Below are 19,354 nucleotides of genomic sequence, written 5' to 3'. Positions count from 1 at the left end.
GGTTGTCTTTATAGTCTTAGGAATAGTTGGTAATTTTCAGAAATGCTGCTTGTTTTCTTCCACTGCAGCTGCAGTAAGGAGCAAAGCATGACAGATACAGTTTCTCATCTTAGTTCTACAGATTCAAATGGATTCATTTTGATTTTAAATTCTGTTTTAGCATGTTTAAAAGACTTTCCTGTATCCTAGTTTCGGATGTTGGAGCTGAGAGCTAGTTCTTCCCCTCTGAGGGGGCCTTGTAGAGCAAACACAAATTTGCCACATATGTGTAAGAAAGCAAACTCCCCCACTCTTTTGAGGGTGGGGGGTTGGGAGGAGGATTAAGAGAAATTAGAGATCGTCAATAACCTGTGGCAGAGAATACCTCTTGCTGACAGTGGGGAGGGGGGCATTGCCACAGCAGCCCTGTAGCCCCCAGAGAGTGGTATGGTCAGGAAAGCGATAGGTTCCATCATTGGGCCTCACAGTTATTAGAGTAATAATACACCTGTCTGGAGGCTTGGGTGCTGGGCATCTCAAATCCTCCAGTCCTCAGATTCATTACTGAAACTACAGAGGCTTAGAATTCAGGCTTAGTGTGTGTTAATTTATGCAAGTTAATTGAAATTCCTTTGTTTTGTTTATAACATTAGGCCTACAGGAGTCAACCTATTTCATGATTAGCCTTGTAACAAAATGGATGGTCTCATCCAAAATTCACATTTATTTGAATGGTCCAGGCTCTTTCTTCCAAGGGAATTTTCCTGGGACCTACTCAAGGGAGATTTAAAAAAAAACAAAAACATCACCTCGGTATTTTAAGAAGAAAGCCAGACAGGTAAAATAGTCTATGTTTTTGTCAATTTATGTAAAAATTAAAAATACATTTACTTATACTTTTATTTATTTGAGAGGAAATATGGCTCATTGCCTTCGATATGGCCCTGAAAAATATACCCAATGAACAGTCTTTAAATGATGCTGGGAAAACTGCATATCTACTTGTAGAAGATTGAAATTGGACCCTTGTCTCACACCATATACAAAAGTCAGTTCAAAACAGATTAAAGACTGAAATGTGTGACCTGAAACTATAAACTACTAAAATAAAACATAGGGGCAAATCTACCCCTAATTGATCTGGACAATCACTTTTTTGGATATGACCCCAAAAGCATAGGCAATAAATGCAAAAATAGACAAATGAGATTGCATCAAACTAAAAAGCTTCTGCACAGCCAAGGAAACAACAGAATGAAGAGACAACTCACAGAGTGGTAGAAAATGTTCACAAACCATACATCAGATAATATTCAAAATACATGAGAACTTCAAACAACTTGGTAGCAAGAAAACAACCCAATTTTAAAATGGCCAAAGAACTTAGACATTTCCCAAAGACATACAGATGACCAACAGGTTTCTTAAAACATGTTCAGCATTACTAATTATCAGGGAAATGCAAATTAAAGCCATAATGAAGTATCACCTCACATCTGCTAGAATGGCTTTTCTTAGAAAGACAAAGGAGAAAAGGGAAATCTTGTACACAGGTGGCAAGAATGTAACTTGGTATAACCAAGGCATAATAAAAGGAAACTCCTGCTGGGTATGGTGGCTCGCACCTATAATCCCAGCACTTTGGGAGACTGAGGTGGGAGGATTGCTTGAGCCCAGGAGCGCGAGACCAGCTTGGGCAACATAGCAAGACCTCCTCTCTACAAAAAACAAAAAAATACAAAAGTAGTCCCAGCTACTGGAAAAGTTGAGGATGGACGATCACTTGAGATTAGGAATTCAAGGTTGTGGTGAACAGTGATCAGGCTACTGCGCTCCAGTTTGGATGACAGATTGAGACACTGATTTAAAAAAAAGAGAAGAGGTCGGGTGCGACAGCTCAGCTTGTAATCCCAACACTTTGGGAGGCCAAGACAAGAGGATTGCCCGAGCTCAGGAATTTGAGACTAGCCTGGGCAACTTGGTGAGACCTTGCCTCTACAATAAATCACAAAAACTAGCCAGGCGTGGTGGCATGTGTTTGTAGTTCCAGCTACTTGGGAGGCTGAGGTGGAAGGATCGCCTAAACCCAGCAGGCCGAGGCTGCAGTGACCGTGAGTGTGCCATCATACTCCAGTCTGGGTGACAAGAGTAAGACTCCAACTCAACAAAAGAAAAGAAAGGAAATTCCTTTAAATTTTACCAGATTAAGGAAAAATTTTCTTTTTTTTTTTTTTTAGATTATAAAATATAGTTTATTTAGAGAGTAAATTGGATTGGAGAGAGAAAGAGAGGATATTCACTTTCCCAAGGTAGGGGAGGGGGTCAAAGCCTAAGGAAAACTTTTTTTTTTTTAAGTTGGAGTCTCACTCTGTTGCCCAGGCTAGAGTGCAGTGGCACACTCATGGCCACCCCAGCGTCGACCTGCTGGGCTCCAGTGATCCTGCCGCCTCAGCCTTCCAAGTAGCCAGAACTACAAGCATGCACTACCACATCCAGTTAATTTTTGATTTATTGTAGAGACGAGGTCTTACCATGTTGCCCAGACTGGTCTTGAACCAGTAGGCTCAGGCAATCCACTTGCCTCGGCCCCGCAAAGTGCTAGGATTACAGGCTTGAGCCACTGTGCCCAGCCTGGAAAATTTTTCAGTCTTCTTTCCTGGACTCTTCTTGGTCTGCACCAAGTAAACTTTATTTATTTATTTAGTGGGCCCATGTGGTGTCATTGTGTATATTTGCAAACACCAAGACTCCTGAGAAATTCCTGGTGGTTCCTCTGAATGTTTTAAAATTCCCCTGGAATATCAGTGGGAAGTTTTAGCAGTAAAATTGCTGACAATTCAGAAACAAAAAAATGTATGAGCATGACATGAGTGGCAAGAAGTTGTAATAAATGTTATTTTTAAAATGTAGATGACTCGTCTGCCATAAAACTTTAGTAAGCAAGAATGTTCATGTAGATCTGATTTGAGTTTTCTGGTTTTCAGATCCCAAGGCAGAATGTGTAGTTGTGAAAAGCCAAGCTAGAGACTCCCAAGGCTAACAAGGCTTAACCACTGTTATGATTTAGAGGCTTTCAGAGACTCGTTCTCTTATTCTGGAAAATGGAGCTAATGACTCTCACCTCTGGGGCTTGTTGGTGGGACTAGATGAGAGGCAGAAAGTACACGGAGCTTCTGAACAACACATAGTTAGGCTCAGACATCATTTATCTTTTACTAGCTGAAGTAAACCCTTTACAGTGTAATTCCTGAAAGAAACTGCAGAGTAGTAGAATGTACTACGACCTTTTTAAGTTAATGGACATTTTGCAGTGTCTGAGAATCATTACTGCTCATATCTTTTACCATGTGATGTTAGCATATTAGTGTCAATCTGTTTTGTCACCGGAACTCACTCTCAAAAGACACCAAAAAACAAAAAACCAGGTTGTGTGCTGTAACTCATGCTTGTAATCCCTGCACTTTGTGAGGCCAAGGCGGGAGGATTGCTTGAGTCCAGGAGTTTGAGACCAGCCTAAGCAACATAGCAAGACTTCATTTCTACCAAAAAATGAGAAAATTACCTGGGCGTGTAGTCTCAGCTACTCAGGCCAAGAAGGGTGGATCTCTTCAGTACAGGAGTTTGAGGCAGTGGTAAGCTATGTTCGTGCCACTGCACTCCAGTCTGGGTGACAGAGTGAGGACTTGACTCAAAAACAAAAACAAACAACAAAAACCTCACTAAAACCTTGTCTGGGCCGGGCTGGGTGGCTCAGCCTGTAATCCCAGCACTTTGGGAGACTGAAGTGAGTGGATTGCCTGAGCCCACAGGTTCAAGAACAGCCTGGGCAACTTGGCTAGACTTTGTCTCTACAATAAATCAAAAAATTAGCCCGGCGTGGTAGCGCATGCTTGTAGTTCTGGCTACTTGGAAGACTTAGGTGGAAGGATCGCCGGAACCCAGCTGGTCAACACTGGGGTGGCCATGAGCATGCCACTGCCTTCCAGCCTGGGCAATGGAGTGATTCTCCAACTCAAAAAGCAAACAACCCCACCCCCCCAAAAAAAACCTTGTCTGCCTCTCAAGAAAAATATTGAAAAAAATTTTGTTGCTAAAGTTAACTTGATTTTTGTTTATTGAGGTTTTATTTCAGTTGGATAATATGCAAGCCATCTTTATAATAAAAGAGCCCCTTCCTCCAGTACGTTTCCTCATAAGAATGGAAATAGGCTACTGGTATGAGTTACTGATTACCTCTTTATTACCCCAAGCCAATGAGGTAAATACTTATACTCTAATTACAGGATCTGATATGGGATAACTTTTGCTCTAGTAACATTATATTTTCCCTATTGAAAAACGTTTCCATTGACTGGACGTATATTAAATCTTACTCAAAAGAAAATGCTGTGAAAACCTATTAAGAAGTGCTTGAAGAGAAGGAAGTTTGAAGGGTCTTGGCTTTAAGAAAAAGACAATTGAAATGGAATCCTCTCTGCTGTAGGGTGGGAATCAATCATGCGGTCAGTAAGGCTGCCCAGAGCTATTCTCATAGTGGCTTGAGTGTGGAGCATTTGATGGGGGTTGTGAAGTGTTTTTCAGCTACTTCTGATGTTAATCTCCTCACTGTAGTTTCACTGTGCTGTCTGAGTGCCGTGGCTTTCCAGAATATCAGCAAGCCTACATTGCAATGTTTTTTGTTTTTTTGTTTTTTTGAGTTGGAGTCTCACTCTGTCATCCAGGTTGGAGTGCAGTGGCGCATTTATGGCCACCGAGACCAGCCTGGGCAACTTGGCAAGACCTCGTCTCTGCAATGTTAATAGAAGTAGCACGTTTTTCTTTGAGTAGCAAACATTTATCATCTGTTCCATATAAAACCGTGGGTTGGGAGGATGGGGAGGGTTGGAAGGAAAGGAATAGATAGGAGCACTTAAAATTGCGTAAGTCATTATGGCCCTAATTTTCAAAGAGACTAAAGTCCTAGTAGGAAATCCAAGTCTGTTCTTTTTTAGATTGCTTGAAATAAACCACCGATTTTCTTTGTTTTCAACCTCATTTCTATCTAATTCATCTTAGACAATTTATTCTTTATAACATATTGGTACAGACAAAGAATCAGACCTGGGCACTTGACTGTCTCCTCCACTGAGTTCCTACGTAATTCTGAGTAAACTATTTGGTCTCTCCCAACCTCAGTTTTTTCATCTGTAAAATAAACATAATCTTAATAGTGCTTGGAATATGATTGAGGAGAGGGCCAGCCATCTACCCACCCTAGAATATTATTGGCATAATGGATATATGCTCTCATTTAACTCAGCTTTACTTATGAAGAATCATATAAATGTCAGATATAAATAAATGCTACTTTGGCCAAGGAAGTTTGCTGGCACATATATAATGCTCCAGCATTATATACATATGATATATATAATGTATGTAATGTAATGTGTATGATATTATATATAAAAATGTATAATCACTGAGGAATGCTTTTTCAGCAAACCTAAGCTTATTGCCCAAGGCCCACTAAGGCCACTTCATTCCATCCTGTAGACTTGCTAGCTTTTGGTTGCTGATTCATGAAAAGACCATTCTGAAACCAGGTTGTGCATGGTGTGTCACTGAGTCTGGGCAACATGAATTTATCCATGTGTATGGTTCACCTCTTCCTTTAGTGTGTTGGGAATATTATGAGCATTGGGAAAATGAACAATTAAGAGTGTCGGGAAATATATATAACTATAATTTGTCAATTTACAGTTAAGAAATACAATTTTTAAAAAGCATCAGAAAAATTACCTAATGAGACAATTCAAAAAGAAGCAAATTGCTAGATTCCAAGAAATGGTATTCACCTTTTGTCAGTAGAGACTCAGTTTCTCACTAGCCCTATGAAATAAATGCTGAAAAAATATTTAAGAAATGTTGGTATAAGGAGGTATCAAATTATTAACTTGCCCCCAGTGGCTACCTACATCACTACAGTCTTGTCAGGACCTCTAGCAGAAGGATAAGGGGAAGGTTGAGGGAGTTTAACACTGAGTTTACTATATGTCTAAAACAGCAAGAGTTTACAAGCTGGATGTATTTATTATAATGAAGGTGCTATTTCCTTTGCTTATGGTCCCTCCAAGCTTCTCAGCCTAGCATCCAAGTCCAGCTTACTTTTTCAGCTTGGTTTTTTAAAAAATATTTTCCAACACTGTACTCATGCCAGATCCCGTGGTTTCTCCAGCCTACCTCTGCTGTGCCATTTCTCCACCTAGACTCTCTCCCTCCCTTGATCTGATCTACCTTTCAGAATCTACCTTTTCATAATGTGGATCCCTTCCTCCCAAGCTGGATGTGACATTTTCTTTCATTTATATCAGCCTTATAATTATTATTCCATTACTCTTCCGTCCAGTAGACCATTACTTAGCACTATGTTCTAGAAATTATTCCAGGTGTTGGCAATATGAAAACATACTCTCTCCTCTCAAGGAGCTCAGGATGTAGGTTAGTAAAGACAGATGTTTGGTTGGGGACTATAAAACACTGAGATAAAAAACGTGAGTGTGTAGAAGGATGTTGCCAGGAAGAAAAACTCTTCATTTTGTCTAGGCCGTGATGCAGGTAGTAAGGACTTAGTAGAGGAACCCAGGGGACTAGAGCAGTTTTACCTGGTGAAAGTGAGGGTAAAGAAAGGCATTCTAGGCCCGAAACCAAAAAATAGTGAGAAGTGCACCTGCAGAGAAAGTGTGAGCCAGGTTGAGGTTTTCCACCTGAACATGGGCCAGTGTTGACTAGGGGGTGGGGAGCCGCAGGTCTCAAAGCTTACAAATTGGATTGTCCCTGGGCTGAGCCCTGTGGCTTCAGGGACACTGGGGATGGAGCTGTGGAACCTGAGTTGGTATTAATCTCCCTGTGTGAGTCTCATGTTCTCTAAGTGATCATGGGCAGGATGGGGGATTGGCCTCATCTGGAAGTGGAACTTGGACAGCTGTGTGGAGATGATTGAGGGAGAGGCTGTGACAGTAGCCTGGGTGATGGCTGACAAGGTCATGAGCTGTGACTGTGGCAGAGAGGAAGAAGGGTGGAAAATCCCAGAGACAGAAGTGACAGAATATAGTCAAGACTGCTGTGAGGGCTGAGGGCAAGGAAGACTGTACAGTGCCTGACGTTTCCGGCTTTGGTACTTGGTGATGATCTAGATGAAAGTACAGACCCTTCCCCAGGAGAAGGAAGGGGCCTGGGATTCTAGACCTGTGTGTCCTCACGCCCTGTTCAATAGATCGTACTCTTTCTTGAGGCAGAGTGTGCCCATGACACCTTTCCCAGCAACTTCTATGTGGCAGATATGTTCTGGTCTGTGGAATAAAAATATTCAACTTGTAACTGGAAATGTGGGCCTGGAACTCAAAGAAGAGGGCAGAGATGGAGACATAGATTGGGAATAATGTGCATAGCAGTGAAAGTTGAAACCCTGGGAGCAGATAAGATCACCAAAGAAGGAGGCAAAGAGAGAGAAAGCCTGGAGAAAACTTGCATTTTTAGAGGGTTCAAGGATGATAAGGACACTGGAAAGACAGTTTTAAGTCAACAGTCTCAGGTTCAGCTGACAGGCTGGACAGATCAGGGCTGAGAAAAAAACTGCTGGGACAGAAATGTGCAGTCATTGGTCAGCATTCAAAGACAATTTCGATGGCACTGGATGGGCAGATTATAATGCCATGTGGAGTGACTTGATTGTAAATACTGACCCCTTTTTTTCCAGTTTTCTTTCTCTCTCTCTCTCTCTCTCTCCCTCACACACACACACACACACACACACACACACACACACACACACACACACACAAATACAGTGATGAGGTAAAGGGTTTCAACTATCATTTCTCTTACTTTTTTTTTTTTTTTGAGTCAGAGTCTCACTCTGTTGCCCAGGCTGGAGTGCAGTGGCATACTCACGGCCACCGTAACCTTGACCTGCTGGGCTCAGGCAATCCTTCCGCCTCAGCCTTCCAAGTAGCTGGAACTACAGGCATGTGCTAGCATGTCCGGCTAATTTTTTGATTTATTGTAGACATGTAGACCAAGTTGCCCAGGCTGGTCTCGAACCCGTGGGCTCAGGCAGTTCTCTTACTTCAGCCTCCCTAAGTGCTGGGATTATAGGCGACAGCTATCATTCTTGGCCTTCTCTTACTTTTTAAAGACTAGAAGAGATTTAAGCATTTGTTAATATATATTGATAACAAAAATGAATAAGTTTTCTGGCTGGGCGTGGTGGCTCACATGCCTGTAATCCCAGTACTTTGGGAGGTGGAGGTAAGAGGATTGCCTGAGCCCAGGGGTTTGAGTCGAGCATGGGCAACTCAATGAGGTGAGACCTCATCTCTACAACAAATCAAAAAATTAGCAGGGCGTGGTAGTGTGTGCCTGTAGTCCCAGCTACTTGGGAGGCTGAGGCAGAAGAATTGCTTGAGCTCAGCAGGTCGAGGTTGCAGTGGCCATGAGTATTTCACTGCACTCCAGCCTGGGTGACAGAATGAGATTCCGACTCAAAATAAATAAATAAATAAACTTTTAAAGCATTTCTCCCTGCAAGCTTGCTTCCACGCCACCTCACAGTGAATGTACTCCTTGCTGAATGTCAAGGGAGTGTTGATGAGGGACCTCCGAAAGTAAATATTATGACCATGTCCAGGTTGGTACAAAAAACAGCTGATTATTTAGATAATGAGGAACTGGGCTCTACCTCCTGTGGCCTGGAAACACGATGTTGTTTTTCTAATACTTTAATGTCTACAACCCACAGAACATATAAAGATTCCAGCCCAGTGTACTTCTCATTCACGTTTGTGAAAAATACTTGACTAGCTGCAGTGCATTTTGACCTTAATTCCCCCCCACTCCATTCTTTCTATAATAATGCATTCTATTTCATTAAAAAGAAAAAGAAATGAAAAGCCTTGGGTCAGGAGTCACAGGAGCTGATCTGCTGATGTACTTCTTGACCAACACTGTGTTGCTCCATCCTTGACTAAGACAAAAATGAACTGCCACTGATACATATGTTTTATATGTGAGGGCTAGGACAGGGTACTTCACCTCACTTGTCTCTGTTTCCTCATTTATAAAATGGGGCTGATGTCATCTGCCCAGCTCTTCAGGTTGAACATCAGAGGAGACCCTTTATGAAAGAGCTTTCTCTCTATAAAAAGGCTGCATAGGTGGAAGATTAATATATTGCCGAAACCTTAATTATTGGTAAAGTAACCAACACATTATTTTTCTTAACTGTATTTTTAGATTTTTCACATTGAGACTTGAAATGCTGAACTTCTCTTGTAGTTAAATTTTTGATTTGTACATTAAAAAAAAAAAGGTTGGGTGACTTTTAAAGAATGTTCTCAACTATAGTTATCTAGTGCATGACAGTCATTGTGTGTTTAATGTTTTCTGTTAGTGTGACTCTTACCTTTACAAAATTGATCAGCGGAAACTAAAGAAGCATCATTTTGAAAGGACATCAATTCATTTTGCATTTAAGTGATATGAATAATAGAGTTGCTGGCAGAGTTTAACACTTATCCTAGCAAGTCTTGGGGAGAGAAAATCTGTTATTGGACCCAAGGCAACAAGAAAGTGGTTTCAGGACAAGCCCTAAAATCCTTGGAGGCTGTCAACAATCCCTCTTGGCTAATTTGCAAATCAATACATTTAAACTGGGTACTCTATGTTAATTAGTGTTAATTAATCCATAGATATTCCTAGTTCTCATGTGGGCTCTAATGTTCACTATTCAGAGTCTATGCTTTAGATTTTGTACTTGTATCTTTTGTTATGGAAAATTATTTTCAAAGGCCTTTGCTTGCTTTTAGACTCCCTGTATTGAGAGATAAGGAGATGGTTTGTGTTGGCAGAAAGTGAGGCTCCTAGCCTCCCTCCATGCCAGAAGCTGTCATTCCAGTGTACGAGTTTCACTGGAGGGAACTCTCCCAGAATCAATATTTTTGTAGGAAAATTTCCCCAACTTATCCTTATTCTGATCAGATAAAAGAAAAATTAAACCCCCAAATCTAAGTAACTGTTTCCTCCTTCTGCCACATGAGCCTGCCATGAAGCAAGCAATTGTCCCCTTATTTATTCCTTGTCATTAACCTATGCATTAAAGTATCAATAGAGTACTCCTTTAGAGATAACTCTAGGTTTCATGCATGTGACTTCATGGGCTAATCATATATTCTTGAAAGTCTAGGATAAATATGTTTTTGTTCCCAAGTGGTATATGTGAACCACTGGCTAAAAAGCACCCTTAGAATTAGAATTTTTCAGTATTTCCAAGAAAATCATGCGTTGCAAGAGAACATTCTTCTCTTCACCATCAAGGGGTTGAAGTTGGATTCAAAATAACTTTTGAGATTGAGATAGATTGCTGAGTTACCTCTGCCAAGTCCCTTACCTTGTTGTCTTTCTAATTCTCACTCTGTTAATTTCAGTATACTGCTGTTAAGATCTTCAAATAGATGACAGGGAATGTAGCATTGTTGTTGACGATAAGCTACAAACACAGGACTGACATTTTATTCCAAGTTGGTTTTTATACTCATCCATTTCTCCTCTAATTCCATTTCTGAGCATTAAGAATTATGCCTGGCCAGGCACAGTGGCTTAAGCCTGTAATCCCATCACTTTGGGAGGCCGAGAGAGGATTGCCTGATCCCAGGGGTTTGACACCAGCCTGGGCAACTTGGCGAGATTTCGTCTCTACAATAGATTAAAAAATTAGCCAGGCATGGTGGCACATGCCTATAGTCCCAGCTACTTTGAAGGCTGAGGCAGAAGGAGCGCCTGAGCCTAGCAGGTTGAGGCTGCGGTGGCTGTGAGCATTCTACTGCACTGCAGCCTGGGTGACAGAGTGAGACTCCGACTCAAAAACAAAAAAAGAAGAAGAAGAAGAAGAAGAACTATACCTGAATCTTAAAAATAGTGTTAACCCTCTGAAATTATTCTTCATTGTCCTGTATGTTCCATGTCCTGGTATAACAAGATAAGGAAAAAAATGCTTATACCCTAGAACGTTGTTGTTTTAAAAACAAAAACATGAATTCAGCAGGTTAAAATATTCCAAAATTTAAATTGCTTCGTTTTTATCAGAATTAAAACTGTGAAGAGCAAAAAGTCAAATAAAGTACAAATTCAGTGCCAAATATGGCTGCTCTTCATGTGAAGTTCCTGCATCGACGTATCAGCTTGCCTTCCAAGAAGATGACTCCCATTTCTAGGGTGAGGAAAGACTTTTTATGTTACCTAAATTAGTTAACTGGAGTTCCTGACTTCTACAGCCCACTGCACTTTCAAGAGGAATTTAGGATGTTATTCTATGTTTTATTTTTCCCTTTGTATTCTCGCCTCAAGTTTTTCAGAGAAAACACCAGTGTTTTTCTTTGTTCTTAAGTTTCCTCCTAACCGGGCAACAGTAGCAACAGGGGACCCCCTTTGAACAAGAGTGAATGGACCTTTTTTTTTTTCCTGAAAATAGGAGATCGGCATCTACCCACTTCAGCTATTCCTACCTTGTCTTTAAGTGCTCAGCTGGTGGGAGTTATCCTCGTTATCCAGGGAGTTTAACAGAAGAATTTCCCTCCCTTCTTCTTTCATAAATAGTTACCAAAGAAGTCGCTTATTATATAAGTAGGTATAGTCAAGTAGTGCCATTCTGGCCACTTGGGCATGAATTGTTCGTCCCAGTCAGCATTTACAGAGTCCTGCTGTATGCACGGCACTGTAGGTGGGCCCCGTGGTGAGCACCACACAGTAGGCATGAAAGGCATACAACCGCAAAAGGTACATGAAATGATATTTTAAAAAGCACAGAGCAGAGAGCACAGTATTTAAAAGTACACAAAACAATGCAAGCCGAATCCCGAAGTAGAGCGGGACCTCACTGCCAGTTGGGCTGCTATGTTTGGCCTGCTTTGGATGGAGAGAGCGAAAAAATAAATGCTGTGATGGATACAAGGAAAAACTTATGCTACCTAGGAGCCATCTTTGACTGCTTCTTCTCCCTCATCTCCCTTCCTTTTCTCCCCCCACTTTCAATTCATTGGCAAGTCGTGTCCATTTTATGTAAAATATACACCTGCAGTCGTCCACGTTTCTCCTGTTCATTGCCACCTCCATGGTGTGGCCGTTGTTATCTCTCTGCGAGACAACAGCAGTGGTCACCAAATTGGCCTCCCTGTTTCTCCTCTTGCTTCTCTCAAGTTCGGCACAAAGAAGCCAACTAACTTTTAAAAATATACATCAAAGCATGCAGTTCCCAATTTAAAATCCTTTGGTAGGTACCCAGGTTCTTAGGCTGAAATCTGAAATGGTCATGATCTCTGCTTTCCCCAGGCCAGTACTATCTTCTGCTTATAGACGCAGTAGGTGCTCAATAAATATTATTTCGAGTGAAAGAGCAGGTTGTATAAAGAGAAAAGTAGTCTAATTTTGATGTTTGGATCAGAGTTATGTAAAATGCATTTTGGTGTCAGGTATCTCCATGCGGACTTGAAGATTCGGAGGAAGCTCGAGAGTGTTCAAGGAAGCCCTTCAGTGAGGAGCAGGAGAACTTCAGAATTAAGAAAATAAGCAGTACAGGGGTCAAAGCCTGGCACTTGTTTCTTATATTTTTTTAGCTTGGTTATTTTAGTAGCAGGATTGGATTATGGAGAGACTAGAGCCAGAAGCTTGGGTGAGATGTTGTACCAGTGAGGTAAGGGTAATAAGGGTTTGGATGGGCAGATTCTCAGGGAGGGAGAGGTGGACTCAAGACTCCACAGTAGGCTGGGCACGGTGGCTCATGCCTGTAATCCCAGCACTTTAGGAGGCTGAGGCAGAAAGATTGCTTGAGCCCAGGAGTTTGAGACCAGCCTAGGCAATATAGCAATATCTTGTATCTTCAAAAATTTTTAAAAATTAGCCAGGGATGGTGGTGTGTACGTGTAGTCCCAGCTACTTGGGAGACTAAGGTGGAAAGATCGCCAAAGCCCAGAAGGTCGAGGCTATAGTGAGCTATGATCGTCCCACTGCACTCCAACCTGCGTGACAGAGTGAGACCCCAAATCAAAAAAATAAAAATAAAAAGATTCTACAGTTTTGGTGTTTTATGGTAACAATGCACTGAGCAACCCAGATACAAAATACTGTGCTTCCTTTAATATTATAGGGCATTTAAACTGCCAACGTGAAAACTATGTTTTTGTTGTTGTTTTGTTTTATTTTGAGTTGGCATCTCATTCCGTCGCCCAGGCTGGAGTGCAGTAGCACGCACATTCATGGCCACCCCAGTGTGGACCTACTAGACTCTGGTGATCCTTCTGCCTCAACCTTCCAAACAGGCGGAACTACAGGCGTGTGCTACCACGCCCGGCTATTGTTTTATTATTATTATTATTATTTATTGTAGAGACGAGATCTTGCCAAGTTGCTCAGGCTGGTCTCGAACCCACGGGCTCAGGCAATCCACTTGCCTTGACCTCCCAAAGTGCTGGGATTATAGACTGAGCTACCGAGCCTAGCCAAAAATTGTGTTTTTAAAAAATATGACTGCTCTCACGTGAGATAAATAGAAGTCTCCATCTATACCCCAGCTTCCCTTTTGATAAAGTACAGTATTGATAGGATGATGTCTGCATGGGTTTAGGTGAAGAGGAGAATTAAGATGAAATTTTCTCACTGCCATTGACTCAATAAGATGAGATATGTGAAAAGTACCCAGTGCTATTAGTTAACTTTTCATTCAAATAACAAAAAACTGTGCCAGTATTTACATTTTATAAATCTTCCTAACATTATTTTTCCTGCCAGATTGCTATCCAAAATAAAATTGTCTGAAACATTTTTCTTATGATGCTACATTTGTTGAATAGTGTTTTTCTTGTTTTTTAAAAGCACTTGAGCAAGATGAAGAAAACAATGACAAACATGTAACCGTAACAGAAGCCGACGGCATCCCAGATTCTCAGGTATGATCAATCTTGTGGGAGCCCCTCACTGTACTCTTCTGACTTGGTGAAATAGGTGCTCATAAATGATGCACGTTTTACCTTTTGTGTTGAAATAGTCATATTACCGGGAATAAAGTGCTTAGCTTTGATATTAAGGTATTTGTCGAGAGGGGCTCTTAAATTGCTAGTTACATTTATAATTCGATTCATGGGGAAGGAACAGGTGGACACACTCCGCTTCCCAGAGATAGCAAGGAAAATGAGTGAAGAACCCTGGAGGCTGCCCCTAGAGCAGACCTTGCCCTGAAGAAGGCAGAGGGGAATGAGCAGACTGGCAGCACCGACCTACCAGAGGTTCGTACTCATCCCCATAGCTAAATCACAGCATGGATATGCTTTGGTAATACCCTACCTCCAAGTACTATTGTGACATAAGAACCTTGGACACCTGTTACCTGTATGTAACAGTGGAACATTTAAACATTCTTACTTGGCCTGGTTGACCCATTGTACTTCACCGGTAAGTTCCAAATCTGTTGATTCTGGTCAGAATGATCACATTCGTTTTTTCAGTCAAGGTTGGACACATATTGTAATGTTTTAATAATTTCACATGGTTTTGCTGTGGCAATATTGAAAATGCTGGAGTCTACAAGTTCATATTGCAATTAGACTTCCGGCTTCCAAGCAGAGCTGCTCAGGAATTCCCTAACTCGGTGTACTCACTACTTTCTCCAGTGTTTCTTACATTCTTAAATTATTAGTGGGACAAGTGTTTTTAAAAGTAAAGTGCTGTCATTTTTTGTTTGTCTTGAACTTATTCTGTGACCAGAAGTCTGTTTGAATGCAACTTTATTTCTCAAGAGAATACACAAACCTTTTTTTGTGTGTGTGATTTTATTCAGCAACAGTTACATACCCATACATCTATTGGATTAAAGTCCCGAAACCAATGAATTGATCATTCAGTCAGGAACAGATTGTGTTCATAATAATTAATTATGCAGATTACTTGCTGAATAGTTGCTAGTTAATTTTTCAGGAGCCAAAGTGTAACTTTAAAAAATATAAAGAAAGAAGCCGGGCTCAGTGGCTCAGCCTGTAATCCCGCACCTTTGGGTGAGGTGAGTGGATTGCCTGAGCCCGCGGGTTCGAGACCCGCCTGGGCAGCAAGACCTCATCTCTACAATAAATCCCAAAATCAGCCAGGCATGGCAGCGCATGCCTGTAATTACGGCTACTTGGAAGACTGAGGCGGAAGGATCGCTGGAGCCCAGCAGGCGAGGCTGCGGTGGCTGGGAGCGGCCACTGCACTCCAGTTTGGGCGACAGAGTGAGACTCCAACTCAAAAGCATAAATAAATAAATAAATAAATATAAAAATATAAAGAAAGAACTTATGGCTTGTATAGAAAACAGGTGATTCTATTAAATATTTTATGTCGGAACTTATTAGAGTTTGCTCACTCTCCTATTTTACTTCTTTATTCCTTTTTAACTTTGCTGCTTTACTTAGCAGTGTGGTCAATCATGTATACAAGTCTGTGTTGCCATTTCTCTCAAGTCAAAACAAGATAAAACTTGCTTCCATCTGAAAGTTCAAGGAACCAAGTATGTGAAATGAATGATTGTCTTTATTAATTATGTGAATTTTAATACTGTGTTTTGAGTTTAATCAGAAGGGATGGTTTTCGAAGTATAATAGATCAAGAAAGTACTTGAGGGAAATAACAAATGTAAGTTCCATGTAACTGTGATTCCTGCCTCCTTCCCTGCACCCAGCGTGCTCTGGACGAATGCAGTATCACCTAATGTTTGTATAGGCAGGGCCCTTCCAGGCCAACAGTGTATGAACACAGGCAACTCCACAGAGGAGGAGGGCCAGAGAAATGCGCGTCCCTGGACAGTGCGGGGCTAGGTGTCACTGAATGACTTCTAAGGCTCCTTGATGCCACAGCATGGTGTCTGTGGCCCAAACTAGTGACACCATGGGGATTAGTAAACCTGCCTTGACCATCACATTTTCTATTATATGCATATCTCACTGTGGATGCTTCATAGTTCTTTCCCCAATTATCAAGGGATTTATTTTTCTATCCTAAACAGGGGGAGCTCATAGTTTTCTTTCTTTCCCTGAGGAAATTTGAAAAAATGAATACTTGCTGCCCTAAAATTATTATTTTGACCATGAACTGTCTTCTGAGGTTTTCTGGAAAAGAATTCTCACTAGATATACACTGTTGAATAATATAATATAATATCCATTTCAACCCGTCAGTGTTTTTTTATTCTGTCAATTATATTTTCTACTTAAAATAGCAAAAGAAAAATCTTTGGATTTCTATTCAGACTTTAATTTTTAATGAAATGAATGTTTATGTAGGCATCAGTAGAATTTATCCAAACATCCTGAATTTGTATTGAACAGTATTCTATTATTGCAATAGTGCCTTTATGACAGATGGACTCTTTCTTCTTGGTTTCCCTTCCCTTGATAGGCAATTTTTGAACGATGTCTTACCTAGGTGTTTTAGAAAAAGTAATTTTTAAAGTGTAGATAATGCAGAAAGTGTTCTCATATGTAGAGCTATACTTTTGTCATCGTGAGATGCTCATTTGTCATCTCTGTGGCCTTTCCTAAGGGAATCTTGTCCACACTTCATTCATTCTACCACTGAGGGGACAGACCCAGCATTTTTATGGCTCCATTGGTTAAGGAAACAGGCTTTTCATTTACATTCATAACATTTCTCAAATGTTGAAAATCATATAAATAGCTTTAATCATACATTACAGAGGTTTTTGTTTGTTTGTTTTCAAACAGACCTTGAAATAAGGCTCTTAAATAACTCTTCTGAGTGTTATACATTAATCTTTTTTCTTCTGGTCTAGCAGCATTAGGCAAACTGTTTATAATTAAATAGGCCAAGAATGTGAAAGTCTAAGTCAGGGGCTATTAGTTGTCTTGCTGCTCCTGCCATAATAAAGCTCCCAAAATATATTAATAAATTCATGGGTTTTTTAAAAAATTAAATCACTAAATTATAGAGCTGTGAAAGGGACTCTCAGAGAACATCTGGTTCAGCGTGGGACATCCAAATAGCACTGCTTTAGAAGCATCTAGGATGCATGGGCTTCGAGTTCTCCCAGGAATGAAGAAACATCCACAACTCTCCCTGAAAGTCTTTCTTGATAGTTGTTATGTAAGGAGTGCTACAAGATTGATTATCTTGTGAAAATGCATCTAGAAACTGTGAAAACTAGAAAATCAAGATGGTAATAGTCCTTCTTTAATTATAAAATGTAAAGTAAATCCAAAGTAATTACTTTTGTCTGAAGTCCATTAAAAAAACACATTTTGCATTTAAAAATCGTATTTGACTTGTATACTCAAGTATCTGGTTCTAATAAAAATGTTTCCTCCTGACAGAAAAGTTTAGATTCAGGATTTCAATAATATGATATGCAAAATGTTAAGCATTCCTTAAAAAATCATGTTCACATGGAAACCAAAAACATAAATTAATTAACCAAGACCTCTTATAGTTTCTCTGCTTAACCCTAGACTTGTATTGATGATGCTATTATCGGTTGAAATATATATATATATATCTCCTACAAACAGAAGGAAAGCCTCTGGGAGCTCCATAGAGTTGCTTTGGAGCTTGTGCTGGTGAGAAGAGGGAAAAGGTCTGCTGGTTAGTTTGCTGAGTCAGTTTTAGCGCCACAGTATCTCACTAGTGTCCTACCTCTGCCTGGGCCTCACACACGCCCTCTGTTATGCAGGAGGGTCCTGCCTGGAAGCAGAGAGAGGTCAGGCTTGTCCATCACTCCACTGAATAAACCCCAAAGGCAGTCCCTGACTTGGAGGGTCATTAGCGTCCTCTCTCCTCTAGCAGGACAGGTATATTAAACACTGTGTGGATGACATGGTATGAAAGAGAAGAAATCCTTGGTGGTTGACATAAAGGAATTTTCTAGATAACAGAAACATATTTCTTTAAGTGTCACAACACTTATGAAATGTTAATCATTTGTAAGTGGAAATTGCCCCAGTTTCCTTGCCTTCGTAGTCTAAAGGAGGATATACATAACATCATTGAAAATCTTTTACTCTCTTTAATATTGATTAGGAGAGTCTTCATGGTCAGCCCATATATCTAGCATTGTCTCAGTTTATGGGCTCCATTAAAATCCTGACAGAAATATGCCCTAAGGAGGAAGGCGAGGGTGATAAAAGGACCTAAAAATATAACCACATGGGTTTTTAGTAATGTCTGACAATCTTACTCTAATTCCCTTACCCACTTTCCTTTTCTCTTAGGCCAGGAGTTGACAAGCCACAGCCCACTGCCTGTTTTTGTAAATAAAGTGTCATTGGACCATAGCTGTACTCATCTAATTGCATATTATTTCTTGCTGCTTTGGGGCAAAAACTGCAGAGTTGGGTAGTTTTGACAGAGACCCTTGGCCCACAAAGCCTAGAATATTTACTCTCTGGCTCTTCACAAAAAAAAAGTCTGCCAGTGCTTACCGCCAAGATGACCTTCTTTCCTCAGACCTCCGCATCTTCTCCCCATAGTTCCCACTCTCAGCTACTAACTTCACTTCTTATTCTTCTGGGAAATTGAAGACTTCAGAAGAGAATTTCCACATGTTCCCACCACCTAAGTATACTAAGCTACCTGCGTGTTTATCCCTGTCCTTCACCACCTCTCCTGTTCCAGTAGATGAAAGTTTCTATTCCAATTTCTGTCTGAGGGTAGATCTTTATCCTCCAAGAATACCTCTCTTGAAAATGTCCCCTTCTCCCTCCTGTGTTACTGACTTCCTCTACTGACTGGTTTCTAATAAAGATAAATATCCTGGAAGACCCCTCATCCTCGAGTAAATGAGCAAGTAAAACTCTCTTCAACATCTTTCTTTAGCCTGTGCCCCTCCTTGTCCCATAACTCCTCAGAGCAATTGTCTCCCACTCTCTGTGAACCTGGGCTAATATAGTATTTGTTCTTAACACCTCAAAAAGCAGTTGGTGTAATCTAAGTCAGTGTCTGTTATTTTGAACCTATCTTGTTTGATATTTCCGCAGCACTGTGTGGAGTTTTTTGCTCTCTCCTCTTGTATACCCTTTTTACTCCTCTTGAATTCTCTTCCTGGAGGCACTCCTCCTCAGTCTCTTTTTCTGATTATTACTCATCTTCCCAGTATCTAAATGTTGGACTCAACTCCTGGTTTTAACTATTCTGTTGGTAAAACCAGAGGATTACCATCTATATTCTGAGGACTCCTGAATTCATATCTCCAGCCTGAATTTCTCTCCCCTGAACCTCCAGACTTCCAACCCAGCAACTCCACTTTAATGTTGAATAGACATTTTCCTTCCCAGTCTAACACCCCCAACGCCTATCCACCCCCCCA

The 19,354-nt window shown here is 40.8% G+C and overlaps 1 protein-coding gene across 2 annotated transcripts in view; it reads left to right on the top strand.

The window, feature by feature from the left end:
* The window catches only part of RAPGEF5 (Rap guanine nucleotide exchange factor 5), a 192,144-nt gene that overhangs the window by 67,805 nt on the left and 104,985 nt on the right, over positions 1–19,354 (top strand). For both annotated transcript variants that reach the window (XM_021719215.1, XM_008047898.1), the window contains exon 7: positions 13,882–13,955. In XM_021719215.1, the coding sequence (XP_021574890.1) occupies positions 13,882–13,955 (74 nt within the window). The remainder of the gene's footprint in view (positions 1–13,881; positions 13,956–19,354) is intronic.

This window comes from Carlito syrichta, unplaced genomic scaffold (assembly GCF_000164805.1).
Source record: "Carlito syrichta isolate Samal-C Ts95f unplaced genomic scaffold, Tarsius_syrichta-2.0.1 Scaffold39610, whole genome shotgun sequence".
NCBI lineage: Eukaryota > Metazoa > Chordata > Mammalia > Primates > Tarsiidae > Carlito > Carlito syrichta.
Note: the sequence above shows the minus strand (reverse complement) of the source record. Positions and strands in the feature narration are given on the sequence as shown.